Source organism: Drosophila tropicalis, unplaced genomic scaffold (genome assembly GCF_018151085.1).
Source record: "Drosophila tropicalis isolate 14030-0801.00 unplaced genomic scaffold, ASM1815108v1 contig_859, whole genome shotgun sequence".
NCBI lineage: Eukaryota > Metazoa > Arthropoda > Insecta > Diptera > Drosophilidae > Drosophila > Drosophila tropicalis.
The window spans coordinates 6,578,335-6,602,737 of record NW_027173353.1 but is presented as its reverse complement, the minus strand read 5'-3'; the positions used below and the strand labels follow the sequence as shown (position 1 = coordinate 6,602,737).

Sequence of the window (24,403 nt, the reverse complement as noted above, 5' to 3'; positions counted from 1 at the left end):
GTGAGTTCTCTAGATCTGGGAGATGGGAGAGCGGAGTGAAGGGAAAATGGCACCATCTTCCGCCCTCTTACATATTCAATAAAGTGTTGAGATACCATTTTGTTTGTTATCAATGTCTTTAACATTATTTATTCGACTGCATTTGCGAGTTGAATGTTTAACTAAAGTTTAAGAGAACTTACCTGTCTATTGAATAGAAGACGTCTTCTTCTTAAATAAAGAAATCAACTGATTTAAAAATACAAATTCATACATTTTCATTTTATTACATTTCCAAAAAATGTCTCGTTTTCGTTTTTCGCTCATTCTATAAATCTAATGCATATTACATATAAAGTATTTGATAGATTGATTTTTACATATATCAAAAATTTCTTTATTAGAAACTGAATTGTGCTGTATTTAGACTATCAACTGATTCGTCAGCTATTTTTATATCTCTATATATAGATAGATGTAGATTTAGTTTCTTAAGATAATGCCCGCTTAGTAGTCGGACTGCTCGGAATGCTTAGGGTTTTGTAGGATCATCGTAAATACTTTGGCTCATTGGCCACGCCCATGTTTAGTTTTTGTGCTAAAAGCATAAAAAATGTCATTTTAATTTGCGAAAACTTTAACAAAAAAAAAACAGAAATTAAATCATAATGATAAAAGAAAAAACAACCTGCAGCTATTTTACCAAATGAAAGTTAAATGCAAACAAAGTGAAATTATTTAATTAAATTAAATAAGATTTTTGTTTCAATGAGTTCGGTGTTTTTTTTCATCTTCTATTTTTAATTGCCTGCTGCCACAATAATTCGTATTTGTTGTAGTTGTTGTTTATTGTTATTTGTGGTTGTTTTTGTTGTTGTTGGGCGGCATTCGATGATATACTGGTTAGAAAAAAACTTTAGCAATGTTGCAGATGTTTTGTTGCTGTTGGTTGCTCTTGCAGCTGCATTTTTATGATTAGTCACAAATGAGTTTTTAAATGCAACGACAATGTTATTATTTGCACAATTAATTAAAATATCATTAAGATATGCAACATATATGTATGCATGTATGTATGTATCTGTTTGGATGTCTATATATATTTATATATTTATATGTATTTTTATGTATGGTACATACAAATAGTTGGTAAATAATGTAGAACGGCACATTAAAACATTGCTCTTTATTTTTCAACGCTGATATGTGACTATTTATATCGGTATCCTCATATATCTACATACATGTGTGTGCGTGTGTGTGTGTGTGAACTTGCATGGGTATATGTGTTGCTCTCGGACTGCCTGGCTGTCTCTCTGCGTATGTGTGTGTGTGTGTGCCTTAGAGTATTTGTATAAATCACATACCGACTATGTGGCGTATACGTAATTTTTTATCTTGCTCAGTGCATCCTTCTATTTCTTTTTATTTTTACGTTTATTTTTGTTGCGATTGTTGTTGTTGGTGTTGGTGTTATTACGATTTCCTGCTTTCTGACTGGTCTCTGGCCTCGGAATGCCGCTAGTCACAATATTGGATACCGTACGCGTAGTTGTGGTCACCACACTTGTGCCACTGGGCTCTGCTCCAACCACAGTGCCAGCAGAAACAGCTGTGCCAGCTGGACCAGCCAAGGACTCTGTGGTTGTTGTGGTCGTTGTGATAGTCTCTCCCTGCTGTTGGTCGAATATCTGACGTTCTGACTCGCCAGCACTCAGGAGACGATTGAACAATGCCTCACCAGACTCGGAGGAATCGGCTGGTCGTCGACTTTTCTTTTGCTTCTTTACCACCTCGGTGACGGTGACAACGGCTGCACTATCGCTGGCGGCTGGCAATGTGTAAGTTCGTTGCGTTTCGACTACGGTTCCGTCATCGGCATTTAACAAATCATCGACAGATTTACGCAACTGCTTTGAGATCTCGGCCAGGGCACGCTGCTCGGCCTGCAGCTGAGCCAATGTGCCATCGCCAGGGCCACCAGCACATTGATCCAATGCTTGGTCCACTTGGGTCACTTGTTGATTCTCCTTCTCCGAGGCTTCCTTCATCGTGTTGTATGTCTGAGACTTTTGCAATTTACTGCCTCCGGTGGTAGTCACTGTATTGAGATTCTCGATTACCTGCGCGCCCTGCACGTAGGTCACATTTAGTTGGTCCTCGCCGTTGTCCTCCACATCGGAGTCATCGCTGTCATCGTCTGACGAGTCACTGCTTTCCTCTTCGTCGTCGTCATCGTCTTCCTCGTCATCATCATCATCATTGTCGTCATCTTTGTTGGACAATTGGCCTGCCAATTTAGCAATAATCGTATTGCGGTTGCTGTCCTTTATCAGCTCCTCGAGCAGCTGCTGATTGCCGTTCTTAGCATCACCGTGTTCGTTAGTCTTTCGAGTTGTGACCGCTGCAATACCAAAGTCAACAACATCGTCAATGGCATCACCATAGGCGCTCTCGTCGTCATCCCTTGCATCGCCATAGGCACTTTCGCCCTCCTCGTCGTCCTGGTCCTCTTCTTCCTCGAGACTCTTTTGCAAATTCAATTTGACGCGCTCGTTCTCTAAGAGCTCCTCGAGCACAGTTTTCATTTTTGCGTTTAATGAGAGCTCTGTCTTGCCGGTGAAGCCGCCGGGGGGCAGCACAAAAGTTTCACTGCGCAGCAAGGACACGGCACCCTGCTCAAGTTCGTCTTCGTCAAATGGAGCTCCGCTCACTTGAATGGTACGGGCACTGCCATCACCGCCTATCACTGGATTCAAAACCTCCACAATGGTTGTCTCTTTGGCCAAAGTCTGATGCAGTGCCAGTGGAGTTGGCTTGATGCGAACCTTGCCTGACGAAACACTTTCAATGGAAGAGGGACCATAAGTATCCCCATCGTGACGTAGAAACAATTTTTCGCTATTGGCCTGTACTGTCACAATGGAAGCGGTGTCCTCCTCCTCCTCCTCGTCATCGTCGTCGTCATCGTCATCATCTTCATCATCATCATCTACATCTTCGTAGTCTTCCGCATCGTCGAAATCATCGTCTGCATCAAGCTCTGGTGGTGGTTGAGTGTCGTCCAAAGCTGCATCTTCCAATTCGGGCACTTGCAGTTCCAGGGAAATTATGCGTTCCTTGCAGGTCTCAACCTAAGTTCAGGAGGGGCAAAATGCGAATACGTTTTGCATTTTCTTTCTCTCTCTTCATTTATATATATATATTTGTCAGCGTACTAAATACTAAGCAACAAACCAAACAAAAAGCAAGTGGGAAATAGACAGGTAGGGGGATCCACAATCAGAAGCATGCCAATATTTACTATGCTATACCCATCAAACGGCTTACAGTTAATTTATACAGCGAGAAATGGTAAATGTACATTTCCCCAGGTGAATTCATAAGCCTTAATGAATGAAATGTGCATTGAGTTTAGCTAGATACTATAAAACACTGAAAATGGCAATTAGTGAGACGGTTAATGGTTAGTCGTAATGGGATTCAAGTGTTGTGATTAAATGAAACAGTTAACCTTAAATCAAACCAACACCGATTGCAGCTAATTGTGCGATTGGTAGATCGAAACAGACTAACAATAGTTTTGATGAAATACTCACATTAAAGTGCTTTGGGAAAACTAAAGAATGCTTTTATCTACTAAAACCTTCTATGAAAATATATATACATTTAAATTTGCTCACTGGACATTGCTTGAGAAAGTTCAATAGCAAATTTGTTCAGTTTTTTGGGTCACTCAATTTAAAGCCGACTTGTTGTAGAGAGCAACAACCTCAATCACAGTTGCTTGTTGTTGCTAATATGAGTAAGAGACAAAAGATTGTTTGCTGTGAGACGAAATTGCCTGCATTTTCTTTACCGAAAAACTAAAACTCTTACTGAGCTTTGAATAGACGACAGATTAGCTAGGGGTGGGCTGTCGCCAACAGATGTTAAGGCAAAGGCTTCCTGCCGTTCTGCAGTCATTTGCTGTTGCATTTTTCGGGTAAAATCTTGATGACCAGGGAAGATGGCTGAGCCTGTCAGCGGAGTAGTTGACAATCAGTTCTCTTTGGGTGATGGCTTGTGGTTTTTTTGTTGCTGCTGTTTGCTGTGATTCGAGAAGCTTGTTGTTTATGTGCATCATTTTGTCTTCCGTTTGACACAAATTGAATGGGTAAACGAAACACGTGCCTGAGAAACCAAACAATAGACATCAAATGCTTTTTGGCAGCATGTTGTTTGTTATTTTTATTTATTTCAAAGTCATTAAAAATGATTCTGGACCATGAAAACAAAAGTTTTGCTTTAATTTTAATGGACTTGGCAATAAAAAAAGCACCGAAAGCGCGTCATTATAATGCGTTGGCATACTTAAAAAAAATAAACAAAACAAACACCAAGAAAATTGTATCCAGAAACAAGCCTTAGTGGCGTAGCGTAAAAATGACGGTCGGTCGTCTTGTGGGGCTCCAAGCTGGTTTATGGACACGTGACAACAACATCAACAACAGAAGAGCCAACAAGAACCCGCTGCAAAAAGAGCGAGTAAGAAACCAAAAAACAGACAATGAAACTCTTTGAGGGTTATTGCCTCAAGTATGGTGGGGTTTGCTTTGGTTTGGTTCAGTTCGGTCCGGGTCTTAAAACCGCGACACTCAAAAGACAACAATAACTGGAAATGATTTCTGTTCATGGTGGTCCACGCACCTCTCTCACTTTTACCACTTTCTCTTCCGGTTCGTGTTGGATGTAAAAACCTTTTTCGCGTAGGTGGTGGCTTACAAAAGTAGCTTATTGTCCTTTTTATGCGCTGCACTTTACAGCGGTGGGCGCGAGCACAAGGCGAAATGTCAACAAAATCCACAGGCCAACCCTGAGCGCCATACATTCAGCTTCTAGCTTCTGTGTAGATATTAAAATTTGTTTTTCTCAACAACAAAGAGCAAACGACAGGATAAGGCACGACAGACTACAACACATTGAAGTGTCTTAGGCACTTACAAGATGTAAAGATACTTTTCAATCTCTCTAAACTTTCCCTTACCCCTCTAGACCATGGACTAGATCATGAGCTCTATAAAATAATTAAGACTCTGACTCTGTCGTACCCAAAATTCAATAAAAATTAAATGTTTGTGTGTTTGGTGGGGTGTTTAGGCGAGGTGGTGTGTGCGAGCTGTAATGAGTGCTTTATGATGGGCTGAGGGTACTTAAAATCTTTAATAGGTGCAACCAGAGTTACTACACTACAAGAAAATTCTACAAAATTTGAATGTTGATGAGAAACGCTTACTATACACACGGTGGGGTGAAGAAGTGGTGACTGATTTGATTTGGGTGTGTAGAGGACAGCGAATAATAACCGAACAAAATGTGTAACTAAAAACGCTTTTGCAATTGCTAAATAAATCTGCGAAACGCATTTTTGTTTAAATTGTGGTGCCAATTGATAATACAAATTTGTATAGATTATTTTGATTTGTTTTTTGGAATATTTTACAAAATTTTTTCTTTAGTTCTAACCTCTGTTTCGATGATTTTCTCAATGTACTCGACAGTGCGCAATTGAGGTAGACCTGTAATGGGACAGGCTACCTCCTCGGTGCGTCGCACAATTTTCTCATCGAGTATTTTCTCGCGTTCGCGTACAATAACCGGGCCATCGCTTGACTTAATGGCAATTTTCGGAAACACTATTTTTGCCTGATGCTAATTGAGAGTGGAAAGAAACAAATAAGATCAATAAGGTAAGGGGAGACAGAGCGGTAGATTGGGACAATGGATGAAAGGAAAGGGTTTGGTAGCTTCTCCTAATCTAACATTAAATTTTAATCGCTTTTCATTATTAGTTACATTTGGATCCATGGATTAAGTAGCACAACTTTTGCATCTCATTTGGTTGCTGGGTTTTTTTTTAGTATTTTGTTGCAGTTAGTAAAGCGAACTATATAAGAAGATTTCATGAGGTCGATTTCTCAGGCATTCCTCCAGGCATTGAAAATGGCTTAGAATTTAGATTTATTTGTCTCTGGCTTACCTCGCTGGCTTTTGACTCGTGTGTGATTAGATCTTCAGTAACTTTACGCATATTTTTGATAACATCCTGAGCCTCAACGGCTCCCTGCTCCAAGGAACGTAGCCGGGCTGCTCGCCATGAGGCTCGTTTCTCGGCACTGCATAAATAAAATGAAAATTCGATTAGACCAAATAGAAATTACATATATGGAAGAATAGAAACTCCAATTGAATACTGAAGACAATTCCAAGAGCTAAAACAAATAGCTAAAAACAAAAGTAATTACAGATATCTAATTGAATTGTATATACACAAGAAGTGAGACAGAAAGTGAGACAAAAAACACAGACACCGACTAACTAATACGTAGTTGAGTTTGTTCAAGGTGTTCCAAATTGATAGATATATAGCTATATATGTATATAGTAGATATAGAAATTTCATTTGTTTATTTTCCACACAGTGCAATAGTTTTGAGTGTTTCTTTTCTCTGTGTGTGAAGTGTGTGTGTGTGTTTGTGTATGTGTTGGTTGGCTTGTGTGGGCGTATATTTCGACCTACTACTATAACACCTTCTGACAATCATTTAGCATGACCTCTGAACTTTCTGGACATATTTGGACCTGCACGCATGTCACCCACATATATTTCTCTGGCTCTTGTTATTGTTGTTTCTGCTGGTCGTCACGCTTCAAACTTACTTAATCATGGAACGGCTCTTGCCGCTTTGCTGTTGCTGCTGTCGTTCCACTTCCCCTTCTAGCTTTAGATACTCCTCCAAGGTGATGCCCGCTTCACGAGCCGCCGCTGCCTGGGCGCGACGATGAGCCTTTAATGTACGCACGGGTATGCGACTGCCCCCAATTGTGGGTGTAGAAGGCTCTTCCGGCTCCTCCTCTGGTATAGTAGCCTCCTCCTGAGGCTGCTCCTCCTGTTGCTGTTGTTGCTGCTGCTGTTTCAGACGTTGCTGCAGCGCGGGTGGTATGACAACTTTGACCTTTGGCTTGGGCAGCAATGAGGGCTTGGGCGGTTCATTTGCCGGCGTGCTTATGGCAGCTTTCAGAACCTGCTGCTGCCTGGGTATCTTGCTGGGCATGGACGAGGGCGAGTGCGTTGTCTGCGCCTGACTTTGTGCGGTTCTGTCATATTTTTTAAGATTATTTTTTGTTGTTTTCGTGTTTGAATTGTGCAAAGTAAAAGACACACAATTGTTAAAAAAAAAAAAAAAAAGAAAGTGTAAACCAAAAAATAAAGTCGAATTTGTTCGTCAAACAAAATATGCATGAGACAAGGGTGAGGGGGATATGCGGTTAGCAGTTACAAACACAATGAAGTTAATTTCGTTTTAGTCACATACGTGCGCTTTGGGTTACATCTTCCTTTGTTACTCATTTCCTTTCCTCGTCCTATTCATCGTCATTTTCATGCGCAACACAAACTTTGGCATAACAAGTCGAATTTGTTGTAATTAAAAACCAAGAAACATACTGCAAACTTTTCAAACACTGTGAACCCAAGCAAATTCCCCACTCCCTGACAAAATCACTTTTTGAGAAACTTCGCCAACAAGTGCAATAACATGGCAGCTGGAGATTAGCGTGTTAAGGCAGACGGGCAAAGCTCAGAGAAACGCATTCCCAGACTGAGTTGAGTTGGACGTCGAGTCATCGTCATAGACGGAGTTGGAGTCGGAGCCAAGTCGAGTCATGTCGGAGTGCAATCTGGAGAAAAAGGAGCTGCATGTCGGCAAAGTCGTAAAACTTGCACAAACCCCCCATCTAGCACTATATAACTGTATATATGCAAAATTAATTTTAAAAGTAAGCGGCATCCCAGAACTATTTTCTTCTACTGGAAGCTGGAAGCTTCAACCGTGACGAACTTTGTGGCCTTTCTTTCTCTTTTATTCGCTTAGCTTTCTCTTTTTAATTTTTTTTCTTTTCTTTTTTTTTTTTTTACACCCAACTGGCTTTTGTTTGCCACACAAATTGCCACACACTTTCAATTCAAGTTTAATTCGAAATTATTCGCATAAAGCTAAAGTCGTGGCAACAACTTCTGCTTGAGTGATTTATGTTTTTCAATTTGCTCATCTCGTCGTCGTCGTTGTCGTTGTCGACGGCGTTTGGCTTCTTGGCCAGGGAGCGAAAGTTCACCTAGGAACAAAAAAAGAAAGATAACCAAAATAAAGGAAGAAGAGCTGGCAAAATACGCCCAGAATTGACCCAGTGGATTGCACTTAGAACATTCTCTTTCTCACTTTTTGCTTCGTTTCCTCTTTTTTGCTTTGCTCTTGTGGCATTTGCCTGACTCGTTTTATTCATTCATTTGTCCTTTCGACTTTTTAAATGAACTTTGCACACTGGCACTCAATCTGGCACCCAAGAAGGTTGCAATTGCCAACGACCCGGAATGAAGCCTGCGCGTAGTTAAAGTATTTAAACGCATTTAACTTTTCCAATTGACAGATTTATGCTTTTGCAGCGACGACTACAGACAGAAACTTATTCGAACTTATTTGAACAGAAAGTTTTCTCTATATAAAATAATTTCGACCCCCCTTACCATCAGAAATAATTGCATAATTAAAGTTGCTAAATAGTTAAATGAATGAGTGAGAGAAAAGATAGAACATTTTTAAAAACCACAACCGAAAAAAACACTTAAAAGTAGGTTAAATTAAGCATTTATGCAACAAAGTTGATGCTTTTACCATTTATTTATAGAATGTGATTGTATTTTCCATTTTTTTATAACAAAAATATATATATGTATGTATATAAATATCAATATGTATGTAGAGAGTAAGTATGGCACATGTGAGGGAATAAATTATGTTGGTGATAATTATGTCAATGAGCCCGTAACCATGGTAAGTAGGTAAATTTATTATGTATATATAGATTATTATCTGGATGCGAATAAGTAATATTAAAACTATTTATAAAATATATATAAAAATTGTTAAACACATCGACAACAAAGCACATACGAATTCATCTCCATTTACATAAAGTAAACTTAACTTGCTGGGTTAACACCTATTTAGAATCTATGGTTTAGCTGAACTTGAAAATCTGAATAACAATCCATCGTATAATTATAAACAATCATTAGTAAAAACTACTTAAGGAAAGTACAATAAATAAATGGCCCTTGATAGATGACTCTCAACAATAATGACAGAAATATACAATTCATTAATAACGACTTTCACTTTTTCTGTTTTCCATTCATATTTATATACCCTGTACCGAGGCCAACAAAGGGGCTATAAGTAACAATCAGATCAGTCTGATTTACTTAATTATTGTCACAATATTTTAGCAGAGATTCTTTAGATAAAGGTCTGATTAGTTACAGAGAGGGTTGACAAATGCCCCAATAGGTACAGGGTATCTTACAGTCGGTGCACCGACTAAACAGAGTAATCGTTTTTGTTTTTAACTAATCGTCACTGTCTATCTATATATATTCTATGTCTATGTATAACAGCAGAGCTTCAAACCCGCACACATTGAATAAAAGGAAAGGCGGCAAAATAGACAAAGAAAGAGGACGTATAGATGAACTAATGGGGACACGAAAAGAACATGGAAAACTAATGAGTCTTTTTGTCCTGCTCTGAAAATCATTATTTTTAATAACAAACATTTCAAAAATGCAAAATGCATATAAATTATGCAGGCAACAAAACACCGCCCGACAACATACACTTTTGCCCCCAAACTGTATGCTATGTAAAGTATATAAACTATCTATGCATCTGTATTTGTGTGTGTGTGTGTGGGCTTAGGTATATCTACGGATGGGTGAGCAGTTTAGTGGTTTGTCTGGTTATGTATGCGTGTGCATTTTAAAAACGTTGCAGGTGTGTAAGTGTGCAGGAGGTGTACTCAAAAATGTCAAGTGCTGACTGTACAGACAACACCGAGTTACTATCAGTTGTTGTCGGTTGCAAAGTTGGGCAATTTGGGAAAAAATGGGGAGAGAGAGAGAAAGGGAGAGGTATAATTAGGCTAATAAAATGCATAAAAGTAACAGAAAGAAAGAAAGGAAGCCACAGAGGAGGATAAAAAGGACCTTAACACTAGGTTTCATCAAGTGCCGTCTAAAGTGTGTTGGTGACAAATGCAGTTTTCTTTTTTCATTTTTTCCTTTTCTTTTTTTGTTTTTGGTAGAGTATTTAGAATGTTAGTGCTTAATAGCTAACTTATAGTCAGAGTCTCATGTTGAAATAGATAACTTATTTATATAGTGGTAGTTAAAGTAGGTATAGTTTTTTTGTTGTTTTTGTTTGTTAATCAGTTTTGAAATATCGCAACTTAGTCAATAGAAGGTGTGTCACATTCGCATTACAGTAGTGGGTTTTAGTTTCTAAATACTGCTTCAATTTCTTCAAGTGGATTCCTGTAATAAGTGAGTGTAAAGAGCAGAAACAGAATTTAACAAACGGCAACGAAACGAATAACAAAAAGAAGCAAACAATTAAAATGTTGTCTTCCCCTGGTTGTGTAAATAATAATAATAAAATACAATATTGTTGTATCATTTCTCCCTTTTGCGGTTATTTATGCCCTGCAAATTTCCAATTGAGCATGTGTACTTTGGCCAAGAGTATAGACAGTCTAGTTTTGCTTAAGTATAATAACGAGAATCAATCGAATCGGAATTGTTATTGGTTTCCCCTAATGCACAACGGACACATAATATAAAATAAATAACTTTAATTATTCCGAAATCGGACAATGAACCAATTCAATTATTTATATCCCATCTGTTTCCTTTATCTGTTCAGTTACTAGAATATTTAGATAACAGAATCCTTTTCAATTGACCAAAATGCTTAATTTGCAAGAGTATTAGAGCAACGGCATGGCCGAAGTTAATTTCAACTCTCAGGTTTTTCCTTTTTTTCTTTAATATTGTTTTCTTTCCCCATTTTTGGTTTGGTTTTTGGTGCTCGGTTTTTCTAAATTGTAATTAATATTTATGCGCCCAAAAGCAACAAACAAAACAAAGCAAAATGCAAAACTGGAAAACAAAAAATAAAAATAGAAAAAAAAAACACGTAAGAAAAAAAAAATTTAATAAAATAAAATAAGAAAACAAAAAGCGTCATTAACGCCCTCATTTTTAGCTTAAGGTCAAATTATGCTTTTATATCAGAGGAAGAAAAAACAAACCAAACGAAACGAAACGAATACGGAGACAAGAAGAGAGACAACAAAATGCTTTGATTTGCATACGAGACGCGGTCCATTTGTGGAAGTTGGGCAGAGCTCAGCTCAGCTGAACGTAGCGCCAACGCTATAAAATATAAATTAATTTATGCGCAATCAACAAAACATAAATATTTTCATATGCATAGGAAAAGGAAAAAAAAAGCAGCAACAACAACAAAAAATACATACATAAAAATGTAAACCAAAACTAAAAACTGACCAATTGTCTCTGTCTCTTCGACATTTTTCAGGGTCAACTGCTGCTGCTGCGGATGCTGACCAAAGAAGATAAAACCGACGAAATGGACAAAAACGACAAAAAAAAAATGAAACCAATTGAAAGCGAGAGCGAGGGAGTCATCCGCAGTTTAAAAAACCAAACTAACTAATAATAGTACATAAATTATCAAACAATAAATTAGCCGATTAATGCACGACTAAGAATTCGATTGCGTTGCCGCCATCCGCCGCCGACGTCGTCGCCGCCATCATCTTCATCTGGGGAGAACAACGATCAGTTAGTTTTTGCTGTCGTCGCCACGGAAGCCAATTTGATGTCGCAAAAAATTCATAAACACGGATCTATCTACTGGGCAGCCTTTGTGCTTCACAATTTTTATAGATTTAGACGAGTTTAATTTGAATATAAATACAAATAGTTTTGAAGAACATTGCTTTTTGCCGGCTAATTTGGTATGAATTCTTCTATTCAGCAACAACTGAGCGCCTCAACGTAAATATATGCGCAAAACTTTAAACAAGAAACAAAATGAGAAAACCCAAAATAAAACAAAAAAAAAAGTAGAAATTCTTGCTAGAAATTTATTACAAGGTTATTAACATTATGTTTTTTTCCCCCCTCACCCGTTTTGGGTATGAATGCCAAGGCTAAACGAACGGCAACATAATAACACACATTTAAATTTATTTTATGTAAAGCTGTTTCAGCCATCGAGCTATCTGGGGAGTCGTTACCAAGTTTTTTGTCAGCTGCGCCAATTTGGCTTCAAGGTTGTAATAGTAGTCTACTATGTGGATAATTTGGTGGCAGAGAGAGGAGGGATGGAAGAGAAGTTTTTTTTCAGCTGAAGCTGGAGATGTTGCTGGAGACGTATTATTTACATCATTTGTTGGCCTTGTATAATAATAACAAGATTCTAATCGCTAGGGCCGGAGAGGCATGAAGTCATGCATTATTAAAGAAACATCATTTCGTCGTATAAACTGGAGATTAAAACAGGGAATTATGTCACCATGCCAGAACATAAAAAAAAGTGAGTAAATTTAATGTTTTTGCAGGTGAAGTTTGGCAATCCTTTACCATCTACTCACACACTCGTTTTGGCGAATTCCTCCCCCCAAGTTAATGACATGCCACAGGAGTTTGAATTTCTTATCCTTTCAAGGTCAGTCTAATGAAATGTACATAAATGCTTCAAAAAGGAATTAACCTGGCTAAACAATATTTTTATAGGCATTGCATACTTAAACAAGGTTTAATTCGCAAACACACACGAAAATACTAAGCTACCAAGCAGACATTCAGACAAAAAGAGACAGTTGTGTGTGCTATTTGATATGTGGCCAACTGATGTTGCCATTGTTGTTGGAATTGCCATTCTTATTGCTCATTTGTATACCCTAACCTTGCCAAGAGTTATGATCGCTTAGGACAAACTTAACTGAATTAAATTAAACCATGGCAATCAATAGAATTCAAGGTTTAGAACTGTTGAAGTAATTTAAAATTTCTATCCTAATTTTGGCAACAATTTCTTACTTGAGAGATCTAAAAAAATGTGGTAAAAGTGGAATATTAGCCTTAGAATATCCCTCTACAGGGTATATATTGTGTGGTGGCGTCCTTATACATTTGATTTCTTATTTGCTTTGGGGTTTTTTCTTTCTCGTTTTTCTGTTGGTGCCATCCTTTTGTGGCAACAACAAAAAACAACTTGGGGCGATATTGTATTAAATTTCTTTGTTGTTGCTCATTATATAATGTTGTTAGAGTCAACCCCCTAGAATCAGGTATGGTTAGGTTGTGGCACCTGCAACTAACCAGTCGACACACGCTCGCCCTTTTGTATGAATGCTGCCAGATAAGAGAGCAACTACCTGGGCAGAATCTGCCAGACATTCGTTTCTTTGTTGGGTTTTGTTTTTCTTTCTCCTTTTTGACATGACAAAACAAACAGCAGGATCAGCCGTAGTGAGCAACGCTTTGGGATTACGTGTTGCACATACAGGGACAACCGGCAAGGCAGTGTTTGAGAATGGCTAATTAATTAGATTGCCAACAGTTTGCTGTTGGACATTAAAAACGCATCCATTTTGCGGCAAAGGAATGATTAGGCTGGCTGGCTAGCTAGTCCAGTGGTTTGGCATTTCGAAACGTGGAGTTCTGCAAATGCATACTTAACATCAAATCATAAATTCCCTCATCGGTGTGATGTTTACGTGTGCGCGTGTTTATGAGTGGGAAGAGGACAACGTGAGGGGGAACTGGACCACCACACACCTCCCCTTGAGAATGAGCAAACGCAATTTGCGGAATGCTCGAAATGAAGTTATTCAATTGTAAAAACAGCTGGCATTGTGCCACAGGGAATTCAAGTGCGCCATAGTCTTTATTCACCGCCCACCAGCGAGAGAATGTACGTACATACAAACATGCGTACGTATACTTAACACAGCCCATAGGCAATGAGACCACGATGCGTATACGCAATGCCTGACCCATCTTGGCCTGGCAAGCGTTAAGTAACGAAGCGCGGAATTGCTTAAATTTTAAGTTCTCCCCATGCAGCGGCGTGCCCTAGATGGATGGGAGGGATTGATTTCCATTTTTCTTTTTTAAACGATTTTAGCTACTTGTTGTCGTATTTAGAATATTGCATAATAAATTGGTTAGCAAGCTGACTTTATGGGTGGTGAATCTTCTTCTTCCGCCTTCTCCTCCTTCTCCCCTTAAAAATGTTTATTATACCTGCAGACGCTACTGCTTAAATTTATAGATAAGAAATTCTATCTGGGTTTTTACTTCATATTAAAAAAGATTCCTACTAAACAGAGTCATAACATGTTTTAGCTCCTTCTCATACTTAACAAGAAGCAACGAAAAACAGAAAAAAAAAAACAAAGTTGAAGACAAAAATATATGTATATATGAAAAAGAAAGTAAAAGGCTGGGAGGCACTGTTTGCCTGAGATCCACGAGTCCAGACAACGCTTAAGTGCTACATAAAACTTAAAACAGCTTAGGGCTTACTCACTTATAATCGTATGAACGTATACTAGATATCTGTATATATATATATATGTATATGTACTCTATATGGTATGTTGTAGGGGAGAGAGAGCATAAGCTTCTGCAGGGCATGTACTTACTATAAAAGGCCGCTTAGCTATATATCTATTTAATAACAAACTACGTTTCAATGATGATGAGTAATTCCTCCGTCAGTTGACTGGCGTGTAAGAAAAGTGTATGTGAGTTATGGTGAGAGTGTGTAAGGACTATGTGTGTGTGAGTCAGTGAGGTAATCTAACTTAAAAGCAAGGTAAATTGAAGCGCTTTGCACCGGCACCAGAGAACCAAACCAAACCAAAAGGCATCAGCAGAAACTTTACCAATAAAACTCAAAAAGAACTTCAGACGAGAAATATAGAGATTATTATATATATGTATGTATGTATAAAGCTAAATGCACAAACACCGTGTCTAATAATTCAACAGTTGTGTGTGTATATGTATATGTCTGTGTGTGATTGGTTAACTAGATTGCATAATTGAAAAGTGATATGTAAACGTGTCTGTGCATTTCTTATTCGATGTATAAATTAAAAAATACGAGGGAACGAAAATGAAAAGAAGCGCAAACACATAAATTTCTGAAGGAGGAAGTCACTCACCTAATGTCCTCCGCATCATCTCCAAATTGTGCCAATACCACATTGTCAACGGCATCAGCGGCATCTCCGAGGGCAGTGGTCGCCTCCGTCTGGTAGCTATCATCGTCGCTGTCATTCTCGTTGTCCTCGCCGCTGCTGTTGCCAGCACTATTATCATACTGCTTATCGGGATGCCGGCCATCTTTGTCCTTGTCAATGTTGTCATTGGCAGCATCCAATAATCTAGATTTCTTATCACGACGCAATGTTGCAATTTTCCTCTCCTCTTCCTGTCTCAACTTTTCGACTTCATCCTTTGACAGGAATGAGAAAACTTTCTCTGTAGCAACAAGCATACCCAAGAGTAGTCAGAGAAACAGAGAAACGAGAGAGAGAAAAATAAAAGAAATGTAATTCAAGAGAGTGAAACAATTTCTATCCCTATTTCTGTCTGTTGGCCACCCAAAAACCTTGGAAATAAATTAGGAAATTAAGTAAATAGCGATCTGTTGCTCAAGAACTTAAACGTGACTTCTGTCTGCATAGTTAATGCCTGACTGCTTTTATATGGTCTTTCTTTTCTTGTTGGCTTGTCAAATGCATACATACATAGATATAGTTTCGACTACATTCTATATACCCTTTGTTATGCAAAGCAGAGCTTACCAGAAGATGCATGAAACCGAAGTAAGTACTTGCAGTAACAAAAGAAAGGGAGGAAGGCCAACTGAGGTCCAGTCAAGTGGCAGTTGTATGTCTGGCTCTTGTAACTTTATGCTTCTTTTGATTGTAGCTGTAGAGAAATTTTTCATTCTCTATTGGTATCATAATTTTGAAAATAGAATAAAATGTACAAAAATTTATTGGATTCTAATGTGAATTACCATGTAATTTAACTCTTGCTGCACTTTAACAGCTTAATGCCTTTCACTAAAGGCTTCACTCATGTGAATATTCTTAACCCATGCCCTCTAGATATTCTATTCTATTTTGTTTAAATAAGAAAATGTTATTGAATGATACACAACTAACTAATAGACAATAAGCTACATATAATTATTCACATTCATATTAAAAATTTAAATAGATTCGACTTGTTTGCTGCATATATGCAAAAGATTTTGTCTACACAACCTGTATGTATCATAGTACATGGCTAAAAGTAGAGAGTCCGACTTACCTGTCTTTTGTGTGGGCTTGTGTTGATCCTCCATGGCGGATTCGAAGAAACGTTTTTTATCCGACACAGATTTAGGCACTTTTTTTCCTGCTGGTGTGGTTGGAATTGCTTCGCTTTCCGATGGCTTGAAACAAAAAAATACATTGGTCAATAGGCGTGTATAAAAATCGATAAACAGTTAAAAAGGAAAGTTAGAAAGAGAGCGAGAGAGAAGTTAGATCAAAGTGCCACACACTGGCGGCTGCCATATTTTCAATTAAATGACTGGGAACAACTTGGGGAAAAGTCAAAGCTTAAAAAATCCAAATGACCATAAAGAAAATTGATGGCACTACACAAGTTTATTAAAAAGCAGATGGATGGCAACAGTCATGGGTGGTTGTTGAATAGGTTGTTTTTTTTTTATATTTTTTATTCTTCCCCCTCTCCAGAGTCAGTCCGTCGACCAGCCGGTGGACTTTCAATCATAAAGTGACCAAGAAGAAAGAAAGACCGAGCTTTGTTTTTGTGCCCGTGGGTCATCATATAATTTACTGCGAGAGGTGGTAGATGAGTGGATGTTGGTGGTATACAATATAGGGCACAAATTACAGCTGTGAGGGTTAGGAATGAACCAGGCCATTTATCACCCAAAGTCATGTACTGTCCGTTTTATGCTTTCATGCAATTCCTTTCGGTTTTAGGCAACATGAGACGCAGCACCAGGACCAGCAGCAGCAACAGCAGATAAAGCCAATGGGGGCGTACTCTGGGATAGTTAGTGCTTGCGACGACCACGACGACTAGGACAAAGTCATTAAATGGAAACCAGGCAAAAGCAAAGGCAAGGGCAAGAGCAAAAGCCAGCGTTAAACTGCACAAATTGCAACCTTATACGAGGCAGAGACCGAGACAGAGGCAAAAAGACCCAGGCTCATAAATAAACGACAGACATGCAGACAGGGAGACAGCCAGTCAGGCATCTAGCCAGCTAGCTAGGATTTAGCAAAAAAAAAAACATCCAACAGTGGCAAGGGCAAGTGGTAAAACACAGACACACACACAACGATAGAAGCTTGGTTGTATTTCTAGCAAAGAAATTAATTTCGTATCGGATTTTTCGATTTTCAATTAAAGTCAATACGAAGGAGCAACACACAAGTCAGCCTGCAGCTCCTTTCATTCTCTCGCTCTCTAGGACTCCATCTAGTATATCTCTAACGCTTCGTTTGCCTTTTGTGCTACTCAGCAGTCAAACTAATAGAAATTTATTGAGCCATGAAAGTGTTGAGAGTGTGCCAAGGCAGTAGTCAGGGGAGAACAGGGAACAGGAAATGCAGCCTTGGACAGGGCATTAAAAGCTAATAAGCCATTGAATAATTCAGATAGTTTAGTGGTATTGCCAATTCCCAATGAAAGTGTTAGTGGCGAAAGGTAGTCGGTGCAGTTGATTGTGGGCGGAATATTCGATAGTAATACAAGCATTTGCCACGATAACAAAGCCCTTATCGCCTATAATTAAGAGTGTTTTCAAAGATAAGATTAGAGGGAAGCAAAAAAAAACAAAAACCAAAAAAAAAAAAAAAAAAAGTTGCTATATAATATGGCACTATGGTCAACTGACAAATCAGTGCAGTGTTGAGCCTCGATGCTAACACAACTGCTGCAGGCAACAGAGATAATGAACTAGTTCCATTTCCGAAATATATGTCAAGGTCATACGATATCTATTTTGAAATCATTATCTTATCTTATTTCGTTTTGAACACTTAGTTGAGTTGGTAAGGCGGAGGGGACAAGACAAAATGAAAGAGTTGCTAAGAACGGAATCAAAAATACAGAATAAACTTTTATTAAGTGCCTTAAAGTATGCCATAGAAACTTTTAAATGTGGTAATTGTCGCTTTATAAATTATTATTAAAATCAACTTACAATTTGTAGATAAATGTTAAATTTGTATTCATTTGACTATGTGAATTCTGTGTGTGTGTGTGTGTGTGTGAAGGTGTATAAGCTGTATGCTGTAAATGTATTTTGTATATTCTCTTTTCTTCGCTCTACTTAGTTTACTCGTTGTCGTCCTTCTGTTCGTTTTCGATAGAGAATTGGCCAGTATCGAGGTGCAGGTCTGTGCCCCAACAGTTTCAATCAGCGTCAAATTAAACTTGCCCCAGACATGAAGGTGAGGAGTGAAAATGGCATAGTATTGATGGGTGGGTGGTTGTTGTGGAAGAAATAGCTAAACTTGGTCCGCTGGCTTAGTGCCACTGATGTTGCTGCTCAATTTCAGCTGCAATGTGGTGCAAAGTCAACAAAAAGTTGCATCTAATTAGCAGGGTGCAGGTGGAGGTGGAGGTAGGTGCAGCCAATGATGGTCACCGCCCAAGCCAATCAATCAATTTAAATGGCCATCCACTGCAAACGAAAATATTGAAAATTGCTCGCAAATGGGCGAAGCGGAGCAGACAGAGTAGGAAGCCAGGAGAAGAATTGGAGTGGTCGTGGAAGCCATTTAATTGATAGCAAAAGGTGTTAGAATTTAATTAAAATGTATGGCCTGGTACGTAGCAAGCCCCTCCCCGTCTGAGGTGGGACAATTAGAGGCTTCCTCAACTTGACCCAATTGAAAATGCAACAGGAGAGGATGGAAAATAATGGAATAGAACTTTTATCTACACAGTTGTCTCCTTGCCGGTGGGCGTTGTTGGGGTGTGGGGTAAAGTGGCATAGCGTGTCGTGGGTGTTGTTGCTACTTCCAACTGTGGCTGGGATTGTGAGCGTAGCTTAAAACTGGCCAAGCCACGTAGACCATGGGTTGGTTTTTGGGCCACCGGCGGTGCGGGAGCCGTGCGCAGTTTGTTTGGCTTTACGGGTCGCTTGGGTGGGAGTGGCGGTGGGGTGGGGGATGTGGATGCGCGACACGATAGCGAAGTATCACTGCTGCGACGCGAATCAAAGAACGAGGTATTACTGTATATAGCCTCCTCCTCGATGGTCGAATAGATTTCCTCGGCTGTCTCATAGTAAGCCGAGGACGAGGAGGAAGGTGCCACAATGGGACCCGCTGCGGTGGCCTTGGCCAGCAACAGCGACGACGTCGAGGAGGAATCTATGGAAAAGGAGCTGCCTGTGGCTAGAGAGGAATTCGATATGGCAACTCGGGTTGTGGTCATGTTTTGGTAATTGCTATTTGAGTCGGGGCTGACCACAATTTCCGAGAATGCTGGAAATTGCATTGCGGCATAGGATGGGGATGGTGAGGAGGCGGAGACGGAGGCAACTGTGGGACTGGTGGCTTTGGTTGTTGTTATTTTCGGTGATGGGGCAACGATACGCTTAGACTTTCCACTCGTTTCACTCACCGATAGTTGTGCAGATGGCGAACCTGACGATTGGAGATAAAAGACCGCCGAGCCAGCGGCTGGCGACGACGATGACGACGAAGACGACAACTGTCTGGCCGTTGGGTCGCTGGGCAGCAGCACAAGATTGAATATGGGAGCTGACTGTGCACCAGAGACACTCGGATGTAAGGTAGATGGGGGTGGAGGTGGTGGTGGTGTCTGAGGCTGGCTCAGGGTGAGCGTATTGGGCTGCTGTGGTTGCGGAAGACTGGCATACTGCACGGGCAGTATTTGGGCCGTGGGAAAAATTTGTGTGGGCGACCCAGCGACCAGCAGCTGCTGCAGTTGCGGTGGCATATCCATCAAGCGGTTGGCAGAGGTAGTGGTAGTGGCAGTGTCAGAGACATTGGAAGAAGATGGAGAAGACGTTGATGCGTTAGTGGTGACAGCGGTTAGTAGCGGCTCATGCAAATGACGAGAGTGTTGGGCAGGTGGTGTGGGCGGGGGTGGCAATGGCAGGTTGTCAATGTCAGTGTCAGAACTGTCTAGAAATGGATTTGTTACCGCATAGCTAGTGTTGCCCGCAATCGGAATGGGTGGAGCAGGTTCAAAGGGGGCCCGCAGCTGGTTCCTCAGCTCATTTTCCCGCAGAAGAAACTCGCGATGCTCTTGGGGAGTCACCAAAATGTTGTCGGGCGAGTTTTCGTGCACAAAATCGTGAGGCCTTCGTTGAGGTGGTGGCGGCAAGGCCTCCATATACAGTGATTCCTCGACAATTGAAGGAGTTGTTGGAATTGGGGATTTGGGCAAGGTGGCATAATTCACTGGGGGCGGCGGAGGACTTTCTCTTGGACGCCCTGGCTTGGCGGCGACACGCACAGGCAGCTTTGCTTCCACCTGATGGATTGTGTTGGTCGTGGCATCATGTTCAAATACCGCAAAGTCACCCTTGCCGACGTCGCTGGCCTGGAATGTCTCCAAAGCTACGTTTCGCACAAGATCAGCCTTCTTCAGCAGCGGCTTGGGCGGCACCTTTGGTCGAGCATCTGGTCCGAGAAGATTCTCTGTCGATTTTGATATCACAGTATTAGGGGTACTGCGACCACTGGATAGCGATTGCTCTAGGAGATCTTCATTGGAGCGTGAGGAACCGAAGAAGTACTGATCACGAGGCGAACGCGGCGATCGGGGTGACCTATTAATGGCTCTGGCTATTTGCGTGTACTTATCATCCTCGGGTGTGGCATACCGGAAGGGATTCTCGCGTTCGAGTTCTCCTGGACGATCTGGTGACGTAGCTCGTGATACTCGTTGTACTTGTGGTGATTCCACCTCCCTAATACGTGCCACAGTGGGCACAATTGGGGCCAGCTTTTCTGGACGACGCTCTAAGGTGGAACTGGCTGAAGAGCTAGGACTGGTGGACCTCAAAATACCCTTTCTCGGCATTCGGTTACGTGATCCTGTTCGACTATCCTGTTCTGAGTCATAGGCACGCGCATGACCATCGGGAGTGCGGGAACGTGACCGCTCATAGTCTGATTTAGAGCGCTCATCGCCACTTAGATCGAAGCTCACCGATTTGCGATGTCCGCCGGCATATTCTGGGGTACTGCGACCTGAACGAGATGGTTTATAGGGGCGACAATCGCTCTCCGAGTCACTGGTATAGCGACCACGTCGCCTATCCAAGTAATCGGAATCTGTATCGGCATAGGAAGGCGGCGATTGTAGATCAACGGGAGGCGAACTCTCAATTTCGTCTTCATCCTCCTCTTCGATGGCATCGATGTCGTCCATGTGTCCTCCATCGTTTGCATCATCATCATCATCGTCATCATCTATAATGTACACAGGCTCTGCCTTCTTTGCCTTCGCTTGGCTTCTGCTTTCCTCTTCCTGATTCTCCAGCATTTGCTGATAAGAATAGCGGACCCCACGGTCTGGCGTCTGTGTTCCTCGCTGCTATTGAATTTTGAACATATTGTTGGTTTTTTTTTTTTTTTTTTGGGGGGTTTAAACAGATTTTTGAGTTTAATTTTTATTGTTGTTTTACTGGTGCATCAGTTTTTTGGTTTTCGTGTATGTTGTATTTTCACACACAAGCATTGAACACAAATTTGCAATGTGCGATGTTATTAATTGTGGGTGTTGATGGATTACTGATGTATTTATATACACATATATCAATTCGTTTGCAGATGTTTGAATGGGTGTATGTATGAGTAGAGTGTTTTTTTTTTTTTGTTCTTTTTTGCAATGAACAATGATTGGGTGCTGTTGGTGCTCGAACGATACAAATTTTTGTTGCTGTTTTTGGTGACCTTCTCGAAGAATTTTCGCACAATCTGTACTCCATTAGCCAATTACCAGTGAGTTACGTATGGGATTTTTGCTTGATGATACGCTGAGTTCACGCTGATGTGTTTTTTTTTTATTGTTTTCTGTTTTGCCAATATTCTTGTTGTTGATGAACTTGATGAGCTCTCTCTTTAACTCTCCGCACAGTCAACGAACGAGCAATTAAATGAAATGGAGACAGAGACAAGAGACAAGGAACAAGAGACAAGAACTGGCAACTGACAAGACAACGCAAAGAAAATAACTAATTAATAAAATAAACTAGCCATAGCATGAGTCACTTTTGACTTAATTTCCCCAAGAACTGCAAATAGTTTAGCCTTTTTGTTTTTTGTACGACAAATACATTAAGATTTATTGACATCGAAAATGCACTCTTCATAATTCCATTTATCTAACCTTAGAGTTAGAAAAACCAAAAACAGAACAAAAAATTGCAAAACGCTTGAAACAAAAAGGCAAAGAAAAGGATTTCATAGTTTAAATTCAAACAAATGTGGAAGATTTTTTTTCGGTTGAAATGTATCTCGGTCGTTTTAGAGCTTAACAGATTTAATAAATAATTTAACAAAAACTTTATATTCATCTAGGGTTATAACAACAATTTGTCAGGTTTCTTTGGCATTTTGACAATACTTCCATTCTTTTTCTTGAGTATTATTATTTAGTTGCACATTTTCTTATTTTTTTGTTCTTGGACCTTTTGTGTGCTTGCCACACAAATTTCTTGGTTACACATATAGTAATAATAATAGAGTTTTTGTATGTGTGTATGGGCATGTATGTGTGTTTGTTTTTTGTGAGTGTATGAATGTAGATAGTAGAAAGTAGTGTTTCCATATTGTACATATAAACATCGAAGGACTCCCTCTAATATATATATGTATGTATATATATTTATATTTTGAATATGTAAATGCGCCGCAAAAACGGCTAGATTTTACATTTACATTTCATTGTAGACCAAACTTACGACTCTCTCTCAACTAGTATAACAGGAGGGATATTGTTCAAGTGATTTGCGTGTAAATTTCTCGTTTACAGACTGCGTAAGTGAACTGAGCTAGTGAGGATAAGTGATATTGAAACCATTTGCTGTATCAAAGTGTCTGACTGTGTGAGCATGTGTTTAGTTATTTTCATTTAGTTTTCAAGTTGGACTTTGTTGGGTACAATTGTAGATCAACTAAGTGCTTAGATAACTATATACAATACATGGCATATGCGTAGTTTCTGCTGATGTGTCCTATATGGTTGTTGTTTCTCTTTTTGATTTTCTATGCATGTATTTTTAGTAGTAACTCCTTTTTTTTCCATTTTTGAACACACGCTCAATAAGTTTTGCCATAGTGACTGTATGGATACTTTTATGGGAATTTTCACATATGTGTACATACATATGTATAACTTTTGTAAGTAGTAGTTGCCGCCTGTCTTTTGTTACGTTTTGTTTTGTTTGGTTTTTTTCAATTGGCATTTTAAACTAAATATTCAGTCTTATAGTGATAAATATCCGCTTGTTAAGCAATGCGCTGCAATGAAATCAATTCAATTCCAAACAACAACAAAACCAAAAGAAAATCAAGGAGGAGTAAAAACGAAACAAAGCCAAATGCCAGTTGAGATTGAAAAAGGAACGAAAAACGAATAATAAGTACAAGAGTAAAATAATAATAAAAAAAAAAAAGAGAAAAGGAGAAACAATATGTTGAAAAGCAGCGAACGGCGCGCCCATTATTGAGAGCAATAAAGAAGAAGGACGAGAAGAAGATAAGAGAGAGACATTTTAATGGAAATTTCTTTCTGCAGTTTTTTTTTTTTTTTCGTTTTTGAATTATTTACATTTACATTTATTATACGTGCCATCTATATAGTAGTAGGTAGGTATTGTATATCTGTATATATATATTATTATATATATTATATTTTTTTATGCTGCTCTCCCCTGTTTTCTTTCAATGCAAATTCAAATGCGGCATGCCTTTAAAATAAGCAGCAACAGCTCAAACCTGTATTCTACAACAACTACAGCAAGAACAACAATAATCATAACAATGCCGCCCACGCACTCAGCCCACAGACCCTGTTAGGTTGGCAGAGGTACGCAAAAAGTAACACAAGAAAGATTCAAACAGAAATGAATACAATATAAAAGTAGCATAAATAAGCCAACAAGAACAACAGCAACAGCAACAAAGGTAAGAACAACAGTAAGAATAACAATAAGAGCAACAATGATCAAGCAACGTAGCAGAAGCAACCTGCTCAGCCAATATGCTAATAAATAATAAATCGTCTACTGCCATATCAATAAATGTGGGCAATTCACCATCCACTTTCTGTGATGTCTTGCCCGGTTCAATCTTTAAAACAAAAAGAAACCAAAAACACACACAAAGCATGCAAGTTACTTGGTCACCGCTCATGTGCCCCAAAATGTAG

The 24,403-nt window shown here is 39.5% G+C and overlaps 1 protein-coding gene across 1 annotated transcript in view; it reads right to left on the bottom strand.

Moving 5' to 3' along the window:
• Nucleotides 1–232: 232 nt before the first annotated feature.
• scrib (scribble) overlaps nucleotides 233–24,403 on the bottom strand; it is a 66,086-nt gene continuing 41,915 nt past the window's right edge. Inside the window, 6 exon segments of the mRNA XM_068296974.1 lie at nucleotides 233–3,113; nucleotides 5,999–6,134; nucleotides 6,679–7,116; nucleotides 15,118–15,436; nucleotides 16,277–16,400; nucleotides 19,619–21,565. Of these exon segments, the coding sequence (XP_068153075.1) occupies nucleotides 1,395–3,113; nucleotides 5,999–6,134; nucleotides 6,679–7,116; nucleotides 15,118–15,436; nucleotides 16,277–16,400; nucleotides 19,619–21,565 (4,683 nt within the window). The 3' untranslated portion in view covers nucleotides 233–1,394.